Here is a 25,938-nt window from a genome sequence, read left to right as displayed (position 1 = left end):
GCTGCCTGCTGATCATGAAAATACGCCCAGGGCACGGTGCTGGCCACCAGGGATGCACCCCCCAAGCGAGTGGTGTTTGCACCCCCCGGCGGCCAGCGCTGCACACCGGGTGTATTTGCACGATCGGTGAGCAGTGCTGGCACCCCCGGGAGGATAGGCTTGCTGCCGATTTCACCCCAGGAGGATCGCCCCGCCTCCTTTGGGCAGATCGCCCCACTCCTGGGTGCGCATCATATTTGCCGCTCCGGGTGCCCCAGCAGCTTCCTCCGCCACTGATCCCGTGGGCAAGGGCTTTTCTTCTTCGTGCCTGTTATGTACTGAAGTTCTCACCCTGGGCCAGCAGGGGGAGACTGTAGATAGTTCAGGTCCACATATGCAAATAAGGAATCAAAAGTGACGTTCAGTGATTGGATAGTTACAGAAAGTTGTTACAGTTACGTTGTACTGGAGCTCTATATAAGCAGGCTGGCTGAATCCTTCAGTTCAGTTCTGTTCTGACCTGTGAATAAACAAGAGTTGTTTTGAGAATCGCTGTGTTGTCTGATACCCACAACTTAACAGTGCCCTTCTGCGAACATCCCAGAGACTTCTATCTGGCAGCAAACTGTTGGAAACAAGAAACGCAGAGAGATGGACCTTTCTCTGATCCAGCAGAGACGAGCCCTAATCCAGTAATTGTGTGTCCCAGTATCTTCTAAGAGCCTGGACCACTGGCACTTTGAGCAATAACACAAGACCACTGGATTTCCTGGATTTCCTTCCCTTTGTTTCAGCAAGTGATTTTTTTTTTTTTGAAAACGTGGAAGCAGTATGCTTAAGCTACTGTGTTTCATTAGTGCAATAATGCAGCTCGGTTGTTTGGCATATCTCTTTCTCCCTTGCAATAGAGAAGAGTGTCAGAAGGTCTAGCTGGAAAGCGAAGGTCAAAGTATCCAAAAAAACCCCGACTTGCTTCTACTAAAGCTTTTGGGCTCCCTATATATGCGTGTGAAGAAGACAGGTGGTTGCTCCAGTGATTGACAGTATGGAAGGAGAAGCAAGTTTCTGATGGAGTCAAGAGCTATGTTTTGCCTGCCGTTCATGTAATGGAAGTGGTTCTGTGCAGGAAAATCTCATAAGAGAACAGCAAAACAATAGCTTTATTAGGACCAAGAGAATCATCACAAAGTAGCATGCAAGTTTCTCCCAGCTGGATTCCTAGGCCTTCACAGCAACAGTGCACAGCAGGTATGACATAAAACATCAGATTATATTTGCACAAGCAATTCCCCTTCTTTCGTTCCGCTTTTTGCTGAATGCTTGCCTTTTGTTGGGCTTTGCTAAGCAGGGAGCATCATGACGTCATGGATGAAAGACAAAGAGAGCAAGGAAGGAAGCAGGCAGAGGCAACACCCTACTTCCAGGGCCAACTTTAAAGGTAAAGGGACCCCTGACCATTAGGTCCAGTTGTGACCGACTCTGGGGTTGCAGCGCTCATCTCGCTTTATTGGCCAAGGGAGCCGGCATACAGCTTCCGGGTCATGTGGCCAGCATGACTAAGCCGCTTCTGGCGAACCAGAGCTGCGCACGGAAACACCGTATACCTTCCCGCTGGAGTGGTACCTATTTATCTACTTGCACTTTGACGTGCTTTCGAACTGCTAGGTTGGCAGGAGCAGGGACTGAGCAACAGGAGCTCACCCCGTCCTGGGGATTCGAACCGCCAACCTTCTGATCAGCAAGTCCTAGGCTCTGTGGTTTAACCCACAGCGCCACCCACGTCCCTTAGGGCCAACTTTACATATAATTTATTTGTTTTAGTATCTTAAAAAAAACCCTGTAAGCTGCCTTGGTGGAAAAGCAGTATATCAAGGCAATGAATAAATACTGTATTTTAGTCATTGTGGTCATACATGTAATTATTTCATTTTTATCCATACGTCCTTGAAAGAGGTCAGATCAGAACACCTACCCCCCATTGTCTTCATTTTGGTAGAATGCACCCAGATGTTGCTGAAACACCAGCTGCCACAATTTTGTTTTTAAAATCTTTCCATGTTTTTAACCCCTCCATGTCCATTTCTTGAAAGGCAAAAGGGCTTCACGAATCCTAGCTCAGGAGGTCATCAGGGTTCCAGGAAAGGAGAGCACCCAGGAAGGCAGGCAGCCAGAGGGATGATTTATGAGCCAAAAACAGTGGCATCATTCCAGAGATACTGTCCTTTTGAGGCTTTTGAGACATCTTCCACTGAAACGTTTGAAAAACTATTGAGAAACTTCACTTTTGGGACGTCTTCTGTTGATACTTTTGAAAGACTATTGTGAGACTGTCCTTAGACATCTGTTTTGAACACATGGCTTGACGGTCCTCGCTACCATTCTGTTATATTGTATATAAGAACTTTGATTGGCTTACTCCTATAATTTGAATGATATCATTATTCTGTTATATATTTTCTACTAACTGTTAGCCTATGTGTTGTGTTTGTATTGTTGTGATTAAAGGTAAAGGTATCCCCGACCATTAGGTCCAGTCGCTGACGACTCTGGGGTTGTGGCGCTCATCTTGCTTTACTGGCTGAGGGAGCCGGCGTTTCTCCACAGACAGCTTCTGGATCATGTGGCCAGCATGACTAAGCCGCTTCTGGCAAACCAGAGCGACACACGGAAACGCCATTTACCTTCCCACCAAAGCGGTACCTATTTATCTACTTGCACTTTGACGTGTTTTCGAACTGCTGGTTGGCAGGAGCAAGGACCGAGCAACGGGAGCTCACCCCGTCGCGGGGATTCAAACCGTAACCTTCTGATCGGCAAGCCCTAGGCTCTGTGGTTTAACCCACAGCACCACCCGCGTCCCTTACAGCCTATAGGAGGCCAAAAATAAGATTCAGTCTATAATATTTTCAAGGAGCAGAAATGCCCCTTGGAACGACACCCCCAGCCTCCCCTCTTTCTTCCTCTCCTGAAGTTGACGTAGGCAAGAAGCCTAATCAACTTTTGCCAACAGGCTTGTAACACTCCCTCGTCATATCCCAGTTTGACACCTGTCACTTGGCTCTGGGGAAAGCACTTGAGAAACGGCACTAGGTCCAGCCCCACGGAGAGTGTTCATCTGCACACAAGCTCTCTGGAGATGGGCTTTTTGGTCTGCCCCCAGTGGGTTTCCTAAAGCGATGCCCTTTCGTCTCTCCACCGCATGAAATTTAATCTCCCTGGTAAATGACACCCAAGGCTATTTTGGAAATCGGAGGCAGGACAGGGAGAGGAGCAGGAACGTCAGCAATCCAACTTGACTGGAGGACGGCAGCCCAAGGGAGGGGCTGCTCACAGGCTAAACTCGAAGCGCTGGAGCTTCTGCTGTGGGACTAGGGGATCACCTTTAGCACGTCCCCTACCTCACTGGGGTTTCTGTTTTATTCTCACGCTGGGTGGGGGGGGGGGACACGACCCAAATTCTGTTGGTCTCCCCATGCCCGCTTGCACCTGCTTCACCCGCTTTGTGCAAACTCAGTAAAGATCTGCTCTCCCGATGAAAGTGGCTTACTACTTCCAGGTTTAACAGGACTTCCAGGTAAGAACCTGAATTCTGGGTGGCCAGAAAAGCTGGCCAGGAGCCAGCTCTCTTTCTGTGTGCGTCTTGTGCCTATGTTATTTGTGGTTTTCTGTAGCTCTGGGGTTAGCAGTACAGATGAAGGTCAAGACATGAGAGTTATCCTCTAGGCTTAGTATGACTTGTGGCTGTGGTCGTCTGTGGTTTCACTGGCAGAGCGATTTGCACAGAGAAAAGATGGGTAGGAGGACTGAAGGAACGAACAGGAGATTTAATTTTTGATTTTTATTTTGTAACCTGTGTGGGTTGCCAGTGTCTGCCCAAGAGAGGGAGATAATTCTTTAGGAGTGGACGTGCTTGAAGGAGTGATGTTGAGGGTTACCTCCCACCACCATTCTTGTTTTCAACCTAAGTACTAAGACTCACAAAAAGTTTTGTGTTCGGTTAATTGTCTGACCTCGCCACTCTTCTTCTGCTAGTGTTTGGCCTTGCCAGAGCCTCCTCCCATGCTCTCAGCTTGCATTTCTACAGATGGGCTTCTGAAAAAAGATGGGGAGTGACAGCTGAGTCTATTTTAAGAGCAGTAGCTCAGTGACATGGAGTGTCTGTGATGGCAAACGATGCCTCCTTTTTTTGCATTTATGCAGAATGCAGATCCACATAGAAGGTATGAGCTTTTTTTCAATGGGACACACAGGAGACATAGTGAATGCGACTTTTGCGAAAGCTGCACGCCTATTCCCACTTTCTGGGAAATAAGGGTGTTCGCACAACTATACATTTAAAGCACCCCCTCCAAAGAACCTTGGGAATTTTACCCTTCTCAGGGCTGCAGTCCTGAGCACCCTTAACAAATACATGTCTCAGGTTTATTGGGGGCGGGATTGAGATTTAAATGAATGGCGTGTGCACAGTGTAAATGCCATATGATTGCACTGAAATCAAGATTTATTTATTGTCTTACTTTTGTTGGGAGACACACTGGGGGGGGGGAGAGATTATTGCCTAATAGGGTGGTTGATAAAAAAACTTTTTTTAAAAAATGCCTGCTCCAAAGTACTTAACTTACTACACTAGGGATTACAGTGGTACCTCGGGTTACATACGCTTCAGGTTACAGACGCTTCAGGTTGCAGACTCCGCTAACCCAGAAATATTACCTCAGGTTAAGAACTTTGCCTCAGGATGAGAACAGAAATCATGCTCTTGCGGCGCAGCAGCAGCAGCAGGAGGCCCCATTAGCTAAAGTGGTGCTTCAGGTTAAGAACAGCTTCAGGTTTAGAACAGACTTCCGGAACGAATTAAGTACTTAACCCGAGGTACCACTGTATATAGATATATCTGAAATTTCATGCATATCAGTTAATATCTTGACCCTGCTCCACTGAATTGAAATTTCAGCCTTCACAACATAGGAAAATGGCCAAGAAAATGACACAAGGAGGTTTGCAGGCAGAAAGAAGTAAGTGACAGAGTGAGGCCAGTAGCGTGTTTCTGAAGGGTAGGGCGTTGTAACATCAGTGAAGTAGCGCCGTTTGCTCAAGAAAGGAGAAGAGCTGACAGTGTTTTATAGAAGGATTAGAGGAAGTCGAAAACTGATCAGGCAGTAGCATCTGTACTGATGAGCAATCTGGGGCAGAAATGCCTGACTCAACTCAACTCTAGGCTTTTGGTATGAGGTCTGGCATGGGTGGCATGAGTTTACGGCCTAACTTTGGGGCCCAAGGTCAACACTTGCCAGAATCGGGTGTCCCCATATTGATTAAGGGTGGTGTGGAACTCTATGTGCTGACCGCAAATACGTTTTCTGGTTAACAGTAATAAAGAGGTGGAGAGGAAAATCATTATAAAGGACAGGCAGTGGCACAGAGCCCTTAACCCAGTGTTGGCCAAACTTGGCCCTCCAGCTGGTTTTGGACTACAACTCCCATCATCCCTAGCTAAGAGGACCAGTGGTCAGGGATGATGGGAACTGTAGTCCCAAAACAACTGAAGGGCCAAGTTTGGCCAACGGTGCCTTAACCCTTCCTTCCAGGCCTTCCCCCCTTCCACTTGACTTTTCTTCCTGGTGGGTGACACAGGAGGTCCTTGAAATGGAAAATTAATAAATTAATGGGTTCGTGCACTTGGAGTTGCTACTTAAAACATACTCCTAAAGAAGGATAATTCCAAAATGCGTCGGGCCTCTATTTTCAGCCACCTGGAGTTTTCCTTTTCTTTTGCCCCATTAGTGGTGCATTCCAGGTTTTCTTAGGGTTAAGCACATGGGTGGGTGTCTACAGTGAACCATAAACTCCAGATTTCCCAGCTTTCATTTTAGAAAGGGAATAGGTTTCTAACACCTGGAGAACCTGAAATCGTAAGGGAAAATGAACAAATGCTATTCTCAATGAAACAAAACAAAACAAGGAGCTTTCCAGTTCCACTTACCCACAACCTACTTCACACATAATGTTAAACCATAGTTAAAAGCAAACTAGGGTTTAACGTGAGCACACAGTGTGCTAATCGTCTCCCCAACCCTCCCATTCTGACTGGGAAATAAGCCAGAGTCCAGTTTACTGTGATACCTGAACCTTGGCTCATGGTTTGCTTTCTCCAAACAATCCATGAGCTGTAAGCCAAGAACAAACCATGGTTACTGTTTGTGGTTTTGGTCAACAAAATTGACTTGTTTCCCAGCAACATGGCGGCATCAGGAACTAGGGAGGAGTAGAGCAAGACGTTTTCAGCAGTGTACACAGAGGGATGTAGAAAATGGGAATTCCCCAAAGATTAGAATTGGGATCCACTTTTTCCTAAAGGTAAAGGTACCCCTGCCCGTACGGGCCAGTCTTGACAGACTCTGGGGTTGTGCGCCCATCTCACTTAAGAGGCCAGGGGCCAGCGCTGTCCGGAGACACTTCCGGGTCACATGGCCAGCGTGACATCGCTGCTCTGGCGAGCCAGAGCCGCACACGGAAACGCCGTTTACCTTCCCGCTGGTAAGCGGTCCCTATTTATCTACTTGCACCCAGAGGTGCTTTCGAACTGCTAGGTTGGCAGGCGCTGGGACCGAGCAGCGGGAGCGCACCCCGCCGCAGGGATTCGAACCGCCGACCTTTCGATCGGCAAGTCCTAGGCGCTGAGGCTTTAACCCACAGCGCCACCTGCGTCCCACCACTTTTTCCTACTTCTGTGTAAATGCTCTACGCCTAGGGGTGAGCAGTGATGTAGTCAAGTTTGCTGATTAAAAAATTGTTCGGGGTAGTTAAAGCAACTAGGAATTTCAAGGAGCATCAAAAAATATCTCTCCAGATTGGGTGAATGGGCAGTAAAATGGCAAATGCCATTCAGTGCAAGCAAGTGTAAAATGATTCACAATGGGGCAATTAAAAAAATAAATAAATCTCACATATACACTTATGCGGGGAGGGTCTGAACTGTTGGTGACCGACCAGGAATGAGACCTTGGGGTTGTAATGTATAGTTTTATGAAGATGTCGGTCTAGTGTGCAGCAGCTATGAAAAATGCAAATTCCATGGCAGAGATAATTACGAAACACAAAACTGCCAATATCGCTATGTCATCATACAAACTGATGGTGCACGCTTGGAATACTGTGCACAGTTCTGTCCACCTCACCCTCAGAAAAGAACGTTATAGAGTTGGCAAGGGTTTAGAAAACAGCAAACCCAAATCATCAAGAGCTTGGAGCGACTCTGCTACGATGAAAGGTTACAGCATTCCTTTTTTTTTTTAGTTTAGAGAAAAGGCAAATAAGGTGTGACATGATAGAAGTGGATAAAATTGTGTATTTTGTGGAACTGTAGATAATATTGTAACAAAAAAGGACTTCTTCTTGCAGAAGACAGTTTTGTTTTTTTTAAAAAAATTATTTTTTTACCAAGCACCAAAACACAAGCAGTGTAACCCCCCAGGTGGCTGATACATTGGGTATACAATATTCACTAATACACATATTCAATAATAACATATTCAAAACAACCATATGTACACTTCTATATACCTTAACACTCCTCCTACCACAAGGTTTATTTAAGTTTTAACATTTTAATTGCCCCAAATTGTTCAAACCTACTCAAATAGTTCTATCTCTTCTCAAAGCAATCCTCCTCTTTCTCACTGACCTTAAACCCTTTCATTCTGTGTATCTTCACAGTTAGGTATTCTAAAATTATATTATTCAGTTTTTTCCTCCTTCTGCATTTTTCCAATTACTCGCTATAACCTATCTGGCTGCAATTACCATCAATTTTACCCATTTGCATTCCTCTTTTGTTTTTAACTCGGCACTACTCAGGCTAATAAGAACCATTAATTTAGTTATTTCCACTGCAGAAGATAGTGAATCTGTGGGTTTTGCTCTTACAAGAGGTAGTGATGGCTAGCAACTTAGATGATTTTTTGAAAAGGAGGATAAGGCTACTTGCTTCTGCACACGATTATTGCTTCTAGACATGATAGTTATGTTCTTTCTCCACTGTTGGAGTCGGTATGCTTCTGTATACAAGTTGTGCAGAATCACAAGTGAGGAAAGTGCTGTTACACCCAGGACCTGCTTGAAGGTTTCTCATGGCATCTTGTTGGCCACTGTGAAAACAGGGTGCAGGCCTGTTTCATAAAATTATTCACCACTTGATTGCAAAAAACCTCAAAGCGCTTTACAAATCAATAAAGCAAAATCTGTTGATGCACATAGAGACCTATAAGCTAACTAGCCAGGCTAGAGGCCTTGTGCCTAATAATAATAATAATAATAATAATAATAATAATAATAATCTCATATAATGAGTTTCCCCAGCCACTCTGGGCGGCTCCCAATCAAGTGTTAAAAACAGTACAGCATTAAATATTAAAAACTTCCCTGAACAGGGCTGCCTTCAGATGTCTTTTAAAGATAGGATAGCTGCTTATTTCCTTCACATCTGAAGGGAGGGCGTTCCACAGGGTGGGCGCCACTACTGAGAAGGCCCTCTGTCTGGTTCCCTGTAACCTCACATCTCACAATGAGGGAACCGCCAGAAGGCCCTCAGTGTCCGGGCTGAACAATGGGGTGGAGACGCTCCTTCAGGTATACAGGACCAAGGCCATTTAGGGCTTTAAAAGTCAGCACCAGCACTTTGAATTGTGCTTGGAAACGTACTGGGAGCCAATGCAGATCTCTCAGGACCGGTGTTATGTGGTCCCGGTGGCCGCTCCCAGTCACCTGTTTAGCTGCCGCATTCTGGATTAATTGCAGTTTCCGAGTCACCTTCAAAGGTAGCCCCACGTAGAGCGCATTGCAGTAGTCCAAGCGGGAGATAACTAGAGCATGCATCATTCTGGCGAGCCTAGTATTTCTTTGTACAGTGGTGCCTCGCAAGACGAAAATAATTCGTTCCGCGAGTCTCTTCGTCTAGCGGTTTTTTCGTCTTGCGAAGCACGGCCATTAGCGGCTTAGCGACTTAGCGGCTATTAGCGGCTTAGCAGCTTAGAAAAAGGGGGGGAGGGAAAAAACTCGCAAGAACTCGAAAGACGTTTTCGTCTTGCAAAGCAAGCCCATAGGGAAATTCGTCTTGCAAAGCACCTCAAAAACGGAAAACTCTTTCGTCTAGCGAGTTTTTCGGCGAGGGCAGAGCCGAGCTTCTGGCGGGTATAATTTGTATTGTGTTGTAACTTTAGACTGGAGGAAGTTTATGCATATCTACTGCTTTAATAGATAACCGCTATGTATATTAAGGAGGCCCCACCCTTTTGGGGTTTTGCTCAGTTTCTGGAGAGGGATCCCACTGAGCCATTATTGCTGGCAATAAACCCCCTTTGTTTTCTCACTGCCGCATGGAGGTTTCCTTCAGCCTCAAACGTTGATTTTTGCAATACTGTGTTCTTACATTGACACTGTGGATTCACAATAAAGCATAGTTTGTTTTAACTGTGGTTTACTGTGCAAACTGAGCTGTAATCCAGCAACTCTGAATAACACCACATGACCCTCACATAGGGCCAGAATTTATGAGAGAACGATGCTGACTCAAATCTTCCTAGAAGTTCTGGTTTTTGTGCTGGCAACACTAAACCACTAATGGCAGCAAGTGACCTGTACTGCATATTTCCTCCATGTTTTATCTTTGTGTCAGAAGTGGAACTGCAGTCATACCTCGGGTTACAGACGCTTCAGGTTGCGAGTTTTTGGGTTGCGCACTACGCTGAACCCGGAAGTACCGGAACAGGTTACTTCCGGGTTTCGGCGCTAGTGCTTGCACAGAAACACTAAATCGCGCTCTGCGCATGCACAGGTTGCGAACTGCCGGTTGCGAACGTGCCTCCCGCATGGATCACGTTCACAACCCGAGCGTCCACTGTATAGGCAGCTGTATACTGGAAAATGTTTGATGAATTGTATTTTATCTGTGAAATATATATATATATATATATATATATATATATATATATATATATATATATATATATATATATATATATATATATATATACTGTAGGCAACTGTCAGCCTTCTGAGGGGAGGCACATTTTGAACAATGTTTTCTGGAGTCGCCCCTAACAACCCGGCCCTTTGAAAAGGCATTATCCAGTGCTTTCAGATGCTGAATGTGAAATTAGCTTATTGATCCCAGGTGCTAGATCAGTTTCTAGTTTTTGAAAACCAATTTCTGAGGTAACTTTCTCTGCCCCATGGCAGAAGAAGGAAGCTACCCTCTTCAACGGAAGCTTTTCTGGGCCTCAAATTTGTGTGGGGTGTGGTGGTGGTGGGGGGGCATGATTAGAAAAGGGACAGTGGTATCTTGGTTTGCATATGTCTTGGTTTGCATACGTTTTGGATTACAAACACGTCAAACCCGGAAGTGCATTTCTTGGTTTGCAACCTTTTTTTGGATTACAACCCTTCTTTTTTTTGGGATTACGAACAAAATTTTTTGGGAGGCCCCATTGACAAAAGTGCACCTTGGGGTCATAGCTGTCAACTTTTCCCTTTCCTTGCGAGGAATCCTATTCAGCATAAGGGAATTTCCCTTAAAAAAAGGGAAAAGTTGACAGCTATGCTTGGGTTACAATCTTTTTTGGTTTACAAACGGACCTCCGGAATGGATTATGGTTGTAAACCACTGTACTGCTTTTTGAATTACACAAGATACAAACAAGCCGTGTGATGTGAGGGGGGAAATTTCCACACCGTCGCCTCATGCCAGTGTGAGGTAAGAGTTAATGTGTGGGGCTACGGCCTTGGGAGGCCATGGTTCGAATTCACCACTCAGCCATGAATGTCTCTTGGGCCTGCCACTATGGCCTCTCTGCCTAACCGGCCTCTCAGGGTGGTTGTGAGGATAAAAATGGGGAGGGGAAGAACCACGGACACAAAATGAGCTCCATGTGTGGAGGGGTGGGGGGAAGGGTGTTAAAATAAAATAAAATAAATAGATAAAAATAAAAATAGCACCAATATTAGGACAAGTTCTGGAAGGACTTTTCACATTAAAAATTATTTGGGGATTTTTAGGTGAGAAAAATGGTGAGAAAGGGGATGGGATACAGGTTTATAATATCATGCAAGGTGTGGAGATAAAAGAAGGATAAGAATTTCTCCTTCATGGTAGTAGTGAAACTGACTTGCCAAGAATTTCAGGTGAGACAAAAGTGAAATCTTCAAGATGCACATAATTTGTTTATGAAATACGCTGCTACAACACACAGTGCTGACCGCCGACTCAGGCCACATCCAGACTTCCTTTTGTGCTGTGCTTTCAGAGTATGGGCTTTGGTAATATTTTGTAATACGGCGCCCTGTGTGAGGCCAAAATTAGCCACCCCAAAAGGAATCTTCTCAGTTATGGATATTCTCAATTTTGCACCCCTTCGGCTCGACGACCTGTGCAAGGGAACTGCCTGGACCATGCAAATCAGGCAGTGGTTCTTTCCAGGCCCAGGAATGCACTTTAAAGCTCTGTCTTCAAGGTGTTTGTTTGTTTCTTTTGCCCTGGTACTTTCCCCAGGAAAACCTGTGTTTTGCTGCTGAAAAGGAGCAAACAGCAGTCGGTGGAAAACCCAATGCAAGAAAAATCCAGCTTTTCCCTACTAAAGCACCAGGACAAAGCAGATAAACAGCTGCAATGACAAAACCATGTTTGGACATGGTGATTTAAAGTCCAGAGCTGTTCCTAGAAACGTGGCAACAAAAGGAAGTCTGCATGAGCCCTTAGTTGGCTTTTCAAATCCAGGTACTCTCAGGGGCTTCTAGTGGTGATTTACTTATTTTAAAATATTTTAAAATAAATAAATCATCACTAGGAGCTGCTGATAACCACCCAGTGATCAGGCAGGGATATGGGGGTGTCCTAGACCTGAGCTGTTAAGGAACGTGCAAATTAATACAAGAATCTTGAACATGGCATGGTAACTAATATATGATGGCTATATTCAAACTCCAGCTTCAGGAAAAGTATGCCTCTGAGCACCAGTTGCTGGGGGATACACTGGTACCTCGCAAGACGAATGCCTCGTAAGACGAAAAACTCGCAAGACGAAAGAGTTTTTCGTTTTTTTAGTTGCTTCGCAAGACGAATTTCCCTATGGGCTTGCTTCGCAAGTCAAAAACGTCTTGCGAGTTTCAATGCATTCCTATGGGAATCCGTGCTTCGCAAGACAAAAAATTCGCAAGACGAAAAAACTCGCAGGACGAATTAATTTCGTCTTGCGAGGTACCACTGTACCAGAAATAATAATAATAATAATAATAATAATTATTATTATTATTATTATTATTATTATTATTAATAATAATAATAATTTTTTATTTATATTCCGCCCTCCCCAGCCGAAGCCGGGCTCAGAGCGGCCAGCAACAATAAAACTAACACAGCATTCTAAAATCAATTCATTCTAAAATCAATTCATTCTAAAATCAATTCAAAATCAAATTAATGGCAACCATTGCGCTAGAGTTCTATGAGGATTACCAAAGGAGGGGGTCAGGCTGGGCCTTGGCCAAAGGCCTGGTAAAACAGCTCTGTCTTGCAGGCCCTGCAGAAAGATTTCAAGTCCCGCAGGGCCCTGGTCTCTTGTGACAGAGCGTTCCACCAGATCGGGGCCACAGCCAAAAAAACCCTGGCTCTGGTTGAGGCCAGCCTAACCTCCCTGTGGTCTGGGACCTCCAAGGTGTTTTTGTTTGAAAACCATAAGGTCCTCTGTGGGACATACCAGGAGAGGCAGTCCCGTAGGTACGAGGGTCCTAGGACGCAAAAGAGAGGACCATGATTCTCATGTCTTGCTTGTGAGGTTTTGCCCACTGTGGGAAACACCACGCTGAACTAGATGGACTTATGGCCCGATCCATTAGGGGTCCTCTTACGTTTTTCAGTTGCTAAGAATTTAACCAACTTTCGGAGATACAAAAGCTAGTAGTTGCGTTTTGTATCTCCAGCACCAGATAGTCTAAATAAAGGCATCATCTCGCATTGTGATTCATGAACTGATATAACTGGGTTGAAATGATGAATGGATTTTCAGTAACATAATCAGAGACACATATTTGGACCCAATGATATCAGTTTCCCACTGAGTTAATCAACTGGTGCAGTGCGCTACAAAATTCAGAAATGTGAATTCCAAAGAAGAGCTGCGTTTTGGTTCAAGAAGTTTCAAGAAGTATGAATTTGGGATGTTTATATTAAAAAGTGAACTGAACCAAAATTCACTCCCATTTCTAGCCCCTGTCAGCATCACCAGTGGTCACGGATGAGTTACAGTCCACAGCACTTGGAGGACACCCCATTGCCTACCCCGCTTTAAGAAATCGCCAGCCGATGGTCTGTAGGCAACACTTGAGCAATCTTGTGTGGGCAGCCTCTGGACTGGTCATAACAGGACTGGTCATCATAACATACAGTGAAGGGGAAATGTGTGTGCGTCCTATGGGGCGAATGCAGGCTTTCGCTGAAGCCTGGAGAGCGAGAGGCGTCAGTGCGCATCGACCCCTCTCGCTCTCCAGGCTTCAGGAAGCTATCCGCAAGCCTAGCGAGCCCGGTGGGAGTGCCCGCCGGGTTCCCAAGGCTTGCGGGCAGCAGCCAGCAGCCCGAAGCAGGGGGTGCGCTGCGGAGCACGCCCCATGCTTCGGGCAGATGTCTGCCAGCCTTGCGTGCCCGGCGGGAGGTCCTGCCTGGCGTGCAAGGCTTGGGGCGGCAGCCTGTTCTGGGCGCTGGGGTCGGGGGAAGCTCAGGCTTCCACCGCCCCCAGCCCTGCAAGCTCCCAGAGCGATGCCCCGCACCTGGGGGGGAGGGAAAATAATTTTCCCCCTTTATTTCCCCCCCCCCAGATCTAGGTGTGTCCTATGGGCCGGTGCGTCCTATAGGGCGAAAAATACGGTATGCTGGCCTTGCAATGTCTTATCCTGCAATTTTCATTTCAGTGGTCAATTTCCAACTGTATTAACAAAAAGTTATTTAAAAACTGATTTACCCCAGAAGTAATCCAGAGCATGCCCCCACTTGCTTATTATTATTATTATTATGGGTTGCCCCAGCCACTCTGGCAGCTTCCAACAGAATATAAATAACATCATGAAACTGTTGGAATTCTGCCTGGGTCAGAGGAATGTGCCACAGCGTAGGCACCGGCAGATATTCCTTGTCGACCTCCCCGCTGCGCCACTCTGCTGATAAGCAGGTGAGGTCTCGGCGATTCTTCTCAGATGTGTGAGAGGAACACACCGTTCTTCCTCTCTCCCCTTTGGTGTCCCCCAGGGAGGGGAAAGAAGCAGACAGAAACCTATTTACATCCTTTATTTCTGTCTCTTATATCAGTACAGAGAAACATGTCTGCACTCCACAGCAGTAAGAATAAACTCCGCCCATGTACTTCCAGTACTGGTCATATGACACACACACTGAGCTAACATCCGGTGCTAACACCAGGCTGACTTGGCTGCTAGAGCCTTTGCTTGCTGCTGCATTGGTGCTTTATGATAACAGAAACATCAGACATTAAAAACTTTCCAATAGAGCTTTCTTCAGATGTCTTTGGAAAGTCATATAATTGCTTATCTGTATGACATCTGATGGGAGGAGGGCGTTCCCCACAGGGTGGGTCCTGAGGAGGCCCTCTGCCAAGTTCACTGTAACTTCACTTCTCACAGTGAGGGAACGCCCTTGGAGCTGAACACTGGGGGTGGAAATGCTCCTTCAGGTATACCTTATATGAGATTGATGAATGTTTCCTATTTCCAATTGTGGTGAAATGGTCATTAGCTTGGAGAGGGTAAATGTTTTAGCATCCAACTGAATAGTGGTACCTCTGGTTGCGAATGGGATCCATTCCGGAGGCCCGTTCGCAACCTGAAAAGAATGCAACCTGCGTCTGTGCATGCTCGAGAGGCGAAACCCGGAAGTAACCCGTTCCGTTACTTCTGGGTCGCCGCAGGAGGCAACCTGGAAACACGCAACCTGAAGCAAACGTAACATGAGGTATGACTGTATATGTATATCCTCTACAAGTGAATGAAGTTTTGTAATTCTGCTCAGATTCTTGACAGATTGGCTTTGAATGTCTTCCAGTAGCACCTTAAAGACCAACTAAGTCAGTTCTTGGTATGAGCTTTCGTGTGCATGCACACTTCTTCAGATACACTGAAACAGAAGTTTCCAGACCCTTCTATATAGTGAGAAGGTGGGGAGGGGTATTACTCAGAAGGGTGGTGGGAATGGGTGATTGGCAGATAGCTGTGATGAGCCTGTTGACGACTCTGGAAGGAATGTTGACGGCTCCTGGAAGGAATTCTTTTTGTTTTGACTATGGCAGACCAACACGGCTACCTATCTGTAACTGGCTTTGAATGTGTTCAGGCTTAACTGCCTGATGCAATCAGGTGAGGATTCTCTGTACAGTGGTACCTTGGGTTAAGTACTTAGCATAATTCGCTCTGGTGGTCCATTCTTAACCTGAAACTGTTCTTAACCTGAAGCACCACTTTAGCTAATGGGGCCTCCTGCTGCCGCCGCGCCACCAGAGCACAATTTCTGTTCTCACCCTGAAGCAAAGTTCTTAACCCGAGGTACTATTTCTAGGTTAGCGGAGTCTGTAACCTGAAGCGTCTTTAACCCGAGGTACCACTGTAATGAGAGACCAACTTGAAGCTCAGACGCTGCGTTCTTCAAAGCTGGAAACATTATGGTCCAGAAATTCAGGCTTTTTGTGGCTGCTGTGAGATACTTTCATGCTAGGGAGGGTTAAAAACACACACGTGGCATTGCTCTTACAGTTGCTCCCCTCCCTCTTTTTTTCTTTCCAGGCCATCAAGATGGATTTCAGCTCTTACAGTGGAGTCCCCAGGTTCCTGACCAGGCCTAAAGCCTTTGTGGTATCCATGGGGAAAGATGCCACACTCAGTTGCCAGATCATTGGAAATCCCATCCCGCTGGTCAGCTGGGAGAAGGATAAACTTCCTATCCAGACAGGGGGAAGATTTAAAATGGTGGAAGATGGCGACCTATATCGTTTAACCATTTATGACTTGAGCCTGGACGACAGCGGTCAGTATATCTGCAGGGCCAAGAACTCGATTGGGGAAGCATTTGCCGCCGTTAGCATCAAAGTTGGGGAGCAGACCACTGTGACAGAATCGGCACCTTATTTCATCCAGAAGCCCACTTCTATCCGAGTCATCATGGGAGAAGACGCCATGTTCAAATGCATTGTCCAGGGTAGCCCACCCCTTTCGGTGAACTGGGAGAAAGACGGGAGGCACCTGGGTGGGCGGTCAGAGTCCAACCGCATCCAGATTGAGACCCAGGGGGAGAAAAATGCCCTCAAGATCCAAAGCACTCGGTTGGTGGACAGCGGGACGTACACTTGCCGTGCAGAGAACCCTCTTGGGGCCACCAGCGCAGCAGCTGCGTTGGTGGTGGACACGCCAGATTCTTACAGCCCAGGTGGCACTAGGCACGCTATAGACACAGACAGCAGCAAGACCTCCCCTTTGCTCTCACACTTGCAAAAAAGGCGAGAAGAAATTAGAAAGACAGACCTAACCACTGCCGACTCTCTGATCTCCACGGCTTACACCTCCATGGAAGGGCGGTCGAAACTCGGCCTGAGCCTCTCCCTTGACTACGAGAGGGCCGCCAGTTTGACAGCAAAGAGCTTCCGGGGCGATGGTGGTTCTTACTACGGGGTGACGACGCGTACTTTCACCGTCACAGAGGGGAAACATGCCAAGATGAGCTGCTACGTGACGGGAGAACCCAAGCCAGAGATTGTTTGGAAGAAGGATGGCGAGGTCATCCTCGAAGGGCGGAGGCACATCATCTATGAGGATGAGCAGGAGAATTTTGTGCTGAAGATCCTCTTCTGCAAACAGGTTGACAACGGCCTCTACACATGCACGGCTTCCAACCTGGCAGGGCAAACATACAGCTCTGTGCTGGTCACAGTCAAAGGTGAGTAGCTGTGTTTCACAATGGCTTGGGCTAATGGCATGTCCCAGTTCCATTTATTGTTGTTTTTTATTTTTAATTCATTTTTATTAAGTTTCCCATTTTAACAATCCAATCGAATCACATTGAATGTTCCAAATTATACAAGTACATATCAAATAGTCCAAATATTCTGCCTAAATTATAATTTTTTTGTTGGGACTTCCCATGCTTCAGGTTTGGGGGACGGGACTCTGATCATCTCATATCTCTGCTGCCTTGAATAGTCTTTCCAACAGTTCTTTTAACTCTTCCTGTTGTTAACCTTCCTTCTTTCATGGCCTCTGAGTTGTTTCCACAAGCGAGTTGAAATAAGCAATGATGTGTTTCTGTGTGGATTTTATGTGTATGACTCTCCGCTGTTGTTGCAGTATCTCCTAACACGCTGGTGTTTATGCCGAATCAATCCAAAAGTCATTTTGCTGCTGGCAGACGCCATCTTCTCTTGTTCCTGTTCCATTTGGGGTAAATTGGGGTGAGCTCCCATCGCTCGGTCCCTGCTCCTGCCAACCTAGCAATTTGAAAGCACATCAAAGTGCAAGTAGATAAATAGGAGTGTTTATTTAAAATCTGCCAAGGAGTCCAGTTCACTTTGTTGTCTCTTTAAGTACTTTGTAAAAGGTTCCCATTCATCTTTAAAGTCACAGTTATCCTTGTCCTGTAGTTTATGTGTCAGTTTTGCCAATTCTGTGTAGTCCATCAGTTTCTCTCACCATAGTTCTTTAGTCGGGATTTCTTCATTCTTCCATCCTTGTTCTATTAAGACTCTTGCCGCCGTTGTCGCGTACATGAAGATATTTTCCAGCTTCCTTGGCAGGTCTTAACTCCATTGCCTTCTAAAGCCACCTTAGAATTGAGAGAGGGCATGGCTTAATAAGGCCTTCCGGCACAGTACATCTATCAATGGGACGTTCCAGCAGTGAAGTGGTTTTACTGCTCATCTGCAAAGATTAAAGCATTAGGGTGCTGAAGGATCAAGGCATACAGTTGCTGTTGGTTTGCTCCTCTGAGAGCTGGCAAGCAAATGCCCGATACTTAAATCCAGCCTGTCGATGTCCATCAGGTATTGGGCAGGCAGTGGCAGAAGGGCTGCAATGGTCCGGCAGCTGTTTGGCAGCCTGTGAGCCACGAGCTGCAGGCCCTCCCTCGCCTTCCATGGCAACAGGTGTCCCCAGGCACAAACACAGCCCCAAAGAGCAACAGCACTTGAAGCCGTCCCCTCACTAAGTGCACTCAGCCTGAGCTGAAAAACAGTACAGGAGGCCTCAACTGTCTTATGCCTCACCTCAGAAAACACATCTAGATCCTCCAGGGTCCTCTGAAAAGGACAGTGTGTCCTTTGGTCACATCTACAACATGCACCCAAAAGAATAAACGATGCCTTATGAGGAATGGCTAAGGGAGCTGGGCATGTTTAGCCTGGAGAAGAGGAGGTTAAGGGGTGATATGATAGCCATATTCAAATATATAAAAGGATGTCACATAGAGGAGGGAGAAAGGTTGTTTTCTGCTGCTCCAGAGAAGCGGACACGGAGCAATGGATCCAAACTACAAGAAAGAAGATTCCACCTAAGCATTAGGAAGAACTTCCTGACAGTAAGAACTGTTCGACAGTGGAATTTGCTGCCAAGGAGTGTGGTGGAGTCTCCTTCTTTGGAGGTCTTTAAGCAGAGGCTTGACAACCATATGTCAGGAGTGCTCTGATGGTGTTTCCTGCTAGGCAGGGGGTTGGACTCGATGGCCCTGGTGGTCTCTTCCAACTCTATGATTCTATGAATAATGGGAGCTATAGTTTTTATCTCTCACAGAGCTATAATTCACAGAACCCTTAATAACCTACAGTCCCTAGAACCCTTAACAACCTATGGTCCCCAGGATTTGGGTCTGTGTGTGTGGAAATCAGGTGTTTCAAATGCATGGCTGTGGATTTTCAGCAGGAACTGCTTGAGAGACCAAGTCTGGATGTGCTGGTCCCATGGGTTAACCGAGTGGTGAGGTCCAAGTCCAGTCCGAGGTTGAAGGCGCAATATGGAGGCAGTCCGTAAAAGCTGAAGCTGGGTACAGGGCAGGGAGTCGGGTGAGGTCAGGAGCTCCGGCAGGAAAGCAGGACAGGGTTCAAGCTGGAACTGGCATCCAACAGTGTTGCTCCCGCAACTTGGGACTGGGGCTGGCTGGCTTTTATCTGCCCCGAGGCATAGGGCGGCCCCGATCCTCAGGTGACTCGCCTCTCCTGGCCTGGAGGTGAGCACTCCTCCTGCGGGAACTTAGTTCCCTCCGCCTCTCTGCCCTGAGCCTCTGCATCTCAGGAGAGGCTGGAGGGTTACCGGACCCAGAGGCAACCTCAGCTTCCCCTGACGGGGCTGAGAGTGGAGCACCTGCAGGCAATGGGTGCTCCATCCCTTCAGGGGCCAGAGCAGACTCAGCTGGTGCCTGCACCTGAGGATCCAGCACAGGTGAGGACCCTTCAGGCTCAGGCCCCAGCCCCGGCTCAGTTGGTTCTGGAGGTGGGGAATCCTGTGCAGACTGGGATCCCTCAGGTTCAGCCTCCGAGTCCGAATCCCAGGCCATCACACTGGATTTGGAGCATGTTTCAGATCAGAGCCCACAGCTTCTTTTCTCTTAGACGTATAACTGTCCAGTTTAAGGACATACTTTTTAAAAAAGTCTGCACAATGGCATGTGAAGTTTGCTCCTAAGAGATCCAGAGAGCTGAGTTTTAGCAAGGATACCTGTGGCAAATTAGCCTAGGGGCCGTGTGCATGCTTTGTACCTTATTGTCGAGTACTTTCCATTTGCAGTTGGAGAGCTTTGGGTAGCCAGGATGAGGAAGACTACTGACTTTGGAGGGGTGCTGCCAGTCAGAGGACTGTACTGCGGGGATCCTTTGTGTCATTCTACATAAAGGAATGCCTGGGAACATCAAAAGTTGTCTTATATTGAGTTAGAGCATCAGCATATCTAGCTCAGTATTGTCTAAACTGACTGGCAGCACCTCTCCAAGGTTTCAGACAGGGGAGATTCCCAGCCTAATAATAATAATAATAATAATAAATAATAATAATAATTATACCCCGCCCAATCTGGCTGGGTTTCCCCAGCCACACTGGGCAACTTCCAACAAAGTATTAAATACAGTAGTCTGTTAAACATTAAGAGCTTCCCTAAACAGGGTTGCCTTCAGATGTCTTCTAAAAGTCTGGTAGTTGTTGTTCTCTTTGACATCTGGTGGGAGGGTGTTCCACAGGGTGGGTGCCACCACCGAGAAGGCCCTCTGCCTGGTTCCCTGTAACTTGGCTTCTCGCAGGGAGGGAACCTCCAGAAAGCCCTCAGAGATGGACCTCAGTGTCTGGGCACAACAATGGGGGTGGAGACACTCCTTCAGATATACTGGACCTATCTGCAGAGGACTGAACCCAGGACCTTTGCATGCGATGCAGATACTTTGCTACATAAGGCTCATTAAGATTTCCTGTAGCACCGTGATTTCCATGCACAGGTCCTGGATTTAAAGCCCCATGTCCAAGCATGTGGTTTTTTTTGGTCCCGGTGCTCTCTCTGGGAAAACCACATTTTACTGCTGAATTGGAGCAAATGGCAATCTGCAGAAAACTCAGCTGCCATTTGCTGTGATTCAGCAATAAAATGCAACTTTTCTCGGGAAAAGGACTGAGACAAAAACAAAGCGAACCACTCAGACACAGGGCTTTAAATCCCAGACCTGTGCCTAGGAATGTGGCACAAAGGGAAGCCTGGATGAGTTACTGAGTTACTGTATATCCTAGGAACCCCTTTAAAACATTGTAGCACCCCCAAAAGCATGATAGTTTAATGAAAACCACTAACCCACAACACACAAGTATAGGTCTACAAGGGATTGCGGCAGGTCCCTTCAGCACTATCGCCGACCTTAAATATTTTCCCACATCTGACAGTAACTTTCAAAAGCCTCAGCAGAAATAGGGGTGTTAATGGCAGAAGTAGTCTGTAGTCTGGAAAGGTTGGGGTGTTTCCGCTGGCAATGAAGTTTCCCTTCAGCCGAGAGAGAAATAAAATATCCTGCCTTTCATTTAGGATAGATCTCAGCAGCTGTGAGAAAGTGCAGTAAAGGGCTGACAGGACTGGCGTAACGAGCGTGGTTATTTTAGCAAAGATGTGAAGCTCAAGTCAAAAACAGTGGCCATGTAACCTGGTTTCGTATTGCTCAGCTTAGAAATCTGGAAAAAGTGTTTGCATAGGTCATGGGTAGGCAAACTAAGGCCCGGGGGCCGGATCCGGCCCAATTGCCTTCTAAATCCGGCCTGTGGACGGTCCGGGAATCAGCGTGTTTTTACATGAGTAGAATGTGCCCTTTTATTTAAAATGCATATCTGGGTTATTTGTGGGGCATAGGAATTCATTCATCCCCCCCCCCAATATAGTCTGGCCCCCCACAAGGTCTGAGGGACAGTGGACCGGCCCCCTGCTGAAAAAGTTTGCTGACCCCTGGCACAGGTTGTGAGGCTATCACAAACTGGAAAAATGGGGAAGGTGGGCGTGACTCCTGCCAGTTTCAAATGCTGAAAATGTGTTTCAATAGCTTACAGAAGTCAGAGTACTTTTAAAACATGTAATGTTTTGATGCCATTCCTTTAAATCAAACGCTCAGCTACTTGTGTCTGGTGTCTTTATTTATTCCACCTGTGGGGAGGGAGGGAATAGCCACGCAATTAAAACTCTCCTCATGCCACCCAAGTCTGCTGTTGGGGGAAACATGATACCTTTCTCCTCTTCAATTGCACCAGTGCTTTGCCCAGTTTATAAAGCACCATAAACCTGGCAAGACCTCAGTTCTCTATTTGATCCACCAGAATTTCACAAATATGATGTGGTTTCTGGCAACCTGGAAGATTTTCCCTATCGTTTATCATCCAAAACTTAGTTTATGACCCACCACCCGATTAAAGAGTGCAACAACACTCAATAGCATTCTTCACAGTGCTTCCAAGAGATAAATTCTGCATGGATCCCTCCTGATGGCTGCTGTACAAGATTGGACTTTTGCCTAGAGTGCTTCTGTCCTTGTGCCGAGATCATTGTCAACAAACAGCATTGCTTGCTTTTATAATCTTAACCAGGCAGAACATAATGCCATCTACCTCCAGAAACAGTTTTGACATCACAGTCAAAGAGATTTACAAAGGAGGAGCTGTCATCGTCATGTGCTAGTTGGATTACATATGGGAAGTTAACAGGCAACTTTCCAGCAGCACCATCATTCTGCAAACCAGTATCCTTGGGCCCAGCTATGGACTGCCAAAGGGAACTGTAGAACCTGCTGCAGAACCACCTTAAAGGAGTGCAGGAGCAAAAACTATGCAGAGACACGCCAGGAGTATTCTATCTGCTATCACAAATTTGCAAACTGGGTTATTCGGAGCAAACCATTGTCTTGGACACCATAACTCTCACAGGGGAGTCAACTAGCAATGTAGTCCTTATTGTCATGCTGCTAGCACTCCTGTTCATTGTAGGATATCACAGACCACCACTGTGACAATGGGTACCACATTAGGTAAAGGTAAAGGACCCCTGGACGGTTAAGTCCAGTCAAAGGCGACTATGGGGTATGGCACTCATCTCGCTTCAGGTCGAGGGAGCCGGTGTTCGTCCACAGACAGCTTTCCAGGTCATGTGGTCAGCATGACTAAAATGCTACTGGTGTAACGGGACACCGGGACGAGTGCCAGAACACACGGAAATGCCATTTACCTTCCCACCACAGCGGCATCTATTTATCTACTTGCACTGGTATGCTTTAGAACTGCTAGGTTGGCAGAAGCTTGGACAGAGCAACGGAAGCTCATCCCTTTGAGCGGATTTGAACTGTCAATCTTCCGATTGGCAAGCCCAAGACCACAGCTCCACCTGTGGCCCTATGTGCACCACATTAGCAGACACTGGAATCGGTTCAGAGTATGAGTCGTCAATTGAAGACCTATGTATGATGAAGCAGACCTAGCAGAGGAAGTCAGAGAACAGCTTTTTGGACAAGTTTGTAGCAAAACTCCACCAATGTTGTGGTCACTTAGACCTCCAAGTGGAAAAAGATCCACAGCTGAGGTGCCATCCAATTCCAAACCATAATAATATATATATATTAACTGCAAGCTTGTAGAAAGCAAGACATCCATAGGAAAAAAGTTGCAAACTATTTTTCTCCCAGTTCAGTTTTGCATGATAAATTGATATGGTTTTGTTGGTTCTTGCAGTAAAGTGTTTAGCCTCGGTGGAGAAGGGAAAGCACCAGGAAAAATAATCGGGGAGTCACAAAACAGGCAAAGTATATTTCTAGGTGTACAAGCTACAGTAGAACTCTGAAAGAAAAACATACAGGAATCCAGTGATGTGGAAGGGAAGGGATTTTGGCACCACTAGTGCAGTTGAGCCATGTTTGCAGGGCATGTATCTTAGAAGAACGTATTTTTCCACATGCAGGGGCATTTTCTGTAGGAAAGCATTCAGGGATGTGATCTGCCAAGAAGCTTCAAATGGTCCTGTTCCAGGATGACGGTACCACATGATCTTTTGGGGATGTGTAGACCAAGCCTTGATTTAGAATGCAGCGCATTCATCTCTGAAGTAACCAACTGTTTGAATACTCAAAGTATTCCAAACAGAGGGAAGAACAAAGGAATGTCATTTGTCATGCTGGCAGTACTGTGTGCTGTTCCAAACAGGTGTTCTTGTCATGCAGTTGGCAATGATTTGTAACCTTCACGCCCACTACCAACCCTCTTGGAGGGCATCAGGAGTGGCACAACTCGCTTCTGACCTTTAAACATTCAGGAGGAGGAAATCGGGGATGGGGGGGAGAGAGAATAAACCCCAAAGAAGTAGAACTGCAAGTTGACAATGATACACACGATACCTTTTACGGCAAAGCTACACTTTCCAGAATGGTTTACCAGTCTATCCCGCTTCCCAGGGAACTGTGGGAATTGTAGTTCTGTGAGGGTAACAAGGATCTTCTAACAACCCTCAGGACCTTTAACAAACTGCAGTTCTCAGGATTCTTGGGGGAACCATGACTGTTTAAAGTGGTACCATAATGCTTTAAATGCATTGTGCAGATGCAGCCTCAGTTGATTATCTGTATGAGTTTGCAGTCTGCTTGTTCATCCACCATGACAACGTAGTGTGTGCACGCTCAGAGGATGACCTCCAAACCACCCTATCTTCACAGAAGCTTACAAAAAGCTTGGCCTGTCGCTCAACATCCAAAAAACCAAAGTGCTGCACCAACAAGTACAAAATAACCCCTCTGCAGCGCCACAAATGCAACTCAATGGTGTAACGTTGAAAAATGTCAATCACTTCTCCTACCTAGGCAGTTATTTTTCCACAAGGGTCAACACTGATGCCGAAATCCATCATCACCTGAGCTCTGTGAGTGCGGCTTTCTCCCGATTGAAGTGCAGAGAGTTTGAGGACCAGCACATTCACAGGGAAACTTGTTTACAAAGCTATTGTACTACCAACCTTACTATATGCTTGTGAAACATGGACCACTTATAAACGCCATCTCCAGCTCCTTGAAAGTTTCCATCAATGGGGTGTCTCCAAAAAATCTTACACATCACTTGGGAAGGCAGGCAAACTAATATCAGTGTACTGGATGAAGCAAAGATCACCAGTGTCGAAGCAATAATTCTTCATCATCAACTTTGTTGGACTGGTCATGTTGTGCGGATGCCTGATAATCGTCTTCCAAAGCAACTACAGTGGTGCCTCGCAAGACGAAATTAATTCGTTCCGCAAGTTTTTTCGTCTTGCGAGTTTTTCGTCTTGCGAAGCATGGTTTCTCATAGGAATGCATTAAAAATCAATTAATGCGTTCCTATGGAGACCACTTGCCAGGCTGGCGGTGCGGAGAAGGGCTTTTCTCCCCACCGCAAGCCTTCAGCACAGGTACGGGAACAGAGGGGAAGGCGCGCAGCGCTTCTCCTCTGTTCCCGGGGCTTGCGGTGGGAGGAGGGTTTTTCCTCCCCACCGCCAACATTCAGAACAGCATTCTGAATGTTGGCGGTGGGGAGGAAAGCCCTCCTCCCATCGCCAGCCTTCAGAGGAGCCCTCCGAAGCCTGGCGGGGGGAGGAGGGCTCTCCGCCCCATCGCCAGGCTTCGGAGAAGCCCTCCGAAGCCTGGCGGGGGGAGGAGGGCTCTCCGCCCCATCGCCAGGCTTCGGAGGAGGTCCGAGGACAGTGGGGAAGACGCGCTGCACTTCCCCGCTGTCCCTGGAGATTTCCCTATGGGCTTTCGTCTTGCGAAGGAAGCCCATAGGGAAATTCATTTTGCGAAGCACCTCCAAAACGGAAAACCCTTTCGTCTAGCGGGTTTTTCGTCTTGCGAGGCGTTCGTCTTGTGGGGCACCACTGTACTCTATTCCGAACTTAAAAATGGAAAGCATAATGCTGGTGGTTAACAAAAGAGGTTTAAAGACTGTCTCAAGGCAAATTTCCAAAAATGTATTATAAACACAGACAAACACTGGCAAACACTGGCCTGTGAGCGCTCCAGTTGGAGAACAGCCTTGACCAAAGGTGTCATGGGCTTTGAAGACACTCGAACTCAGGACGCAAGGGAGAAACGAGCTAAAAGGAAGGCATGCTTGGCAAATCGACACCGTGATCAACTCCTGCCGGGGAACCAATGTCCCCACTGTGGAAGGACCTGTGGATCCAGAATTGTCCTCCACAGTCACTTACGGACTCACTGTTAAGACTGTGTTTATGGAAGACAATCTTACTCGGCTATGAGGGATCTCCAAAGAAGAAGGTGGTTGTGAGGAGGAGTGGAAGATGCCTTTGCCTTCTTGCTCATTGGCTCTCTGCCTGGCAAACAAGCAGGTGGTAGCAATGATATGGAAAAAGAGGAGCAGGAGGAGCTGGTGATAACTGGGAAGCAG

General features: G+C 46.7%; 1 protein-coding gene across 30 annotated transcripts in view; it reads left to right on the top strand.

Annotated features, from left to right (window-relative positions):
- Positions 1 to 3,311: 3,311 nt before the first annotated feature.
- Positions 3,312 to 25,938, top strand: part of OBSCN (obscurin, cytoskeletal calmodulin and titin-interacting RhoGEF) — a 274,889-nt gene continuing 252,262 nt past the window's right edge. For 16 of the 30 annotated variants that reach the window (XM_081931293.1, XM_081931304.1, XM_081931294.1 and 13 more), the window contains exons 1-2: positions 3,312 to 3,553; positions 15,814 to 16,960. In XM_081931293.1, the coding sequence (XP_081787419.1) occupies positions 15,823 to 16,960 (1,138 nt within the window). In that variant the 5' untranslated portion in view covers positions 3,312 to 3,553; positions 15,814 to 15,822. The remainder of the gene's footprint in view (positions 3,554 to 15,813; positions 16,961 to 25,938) is intronic. The other 14 variants (XM_081931298.1, XM_081931302.1, XM_081931295.1 and 11 more) reach the window with 4 other exon arrangements.

This window comes from Podarcis melisellensis (assembly GCF_964234715.1).
Source record: "Podarcis melisellensis genome assembly, chromosome: 12".
NCBI classification, from domain to species: Eukaryota; Metazoa; Chordata; class Lepidosauria; order Squamata; family Lacertidae; genus Podarcis; species Podarcis melisellensis.
Note: the sequence above shows the minus strand (reverse complement) of the source record. Positions and strands in the feature narration are given on the sequence as shown.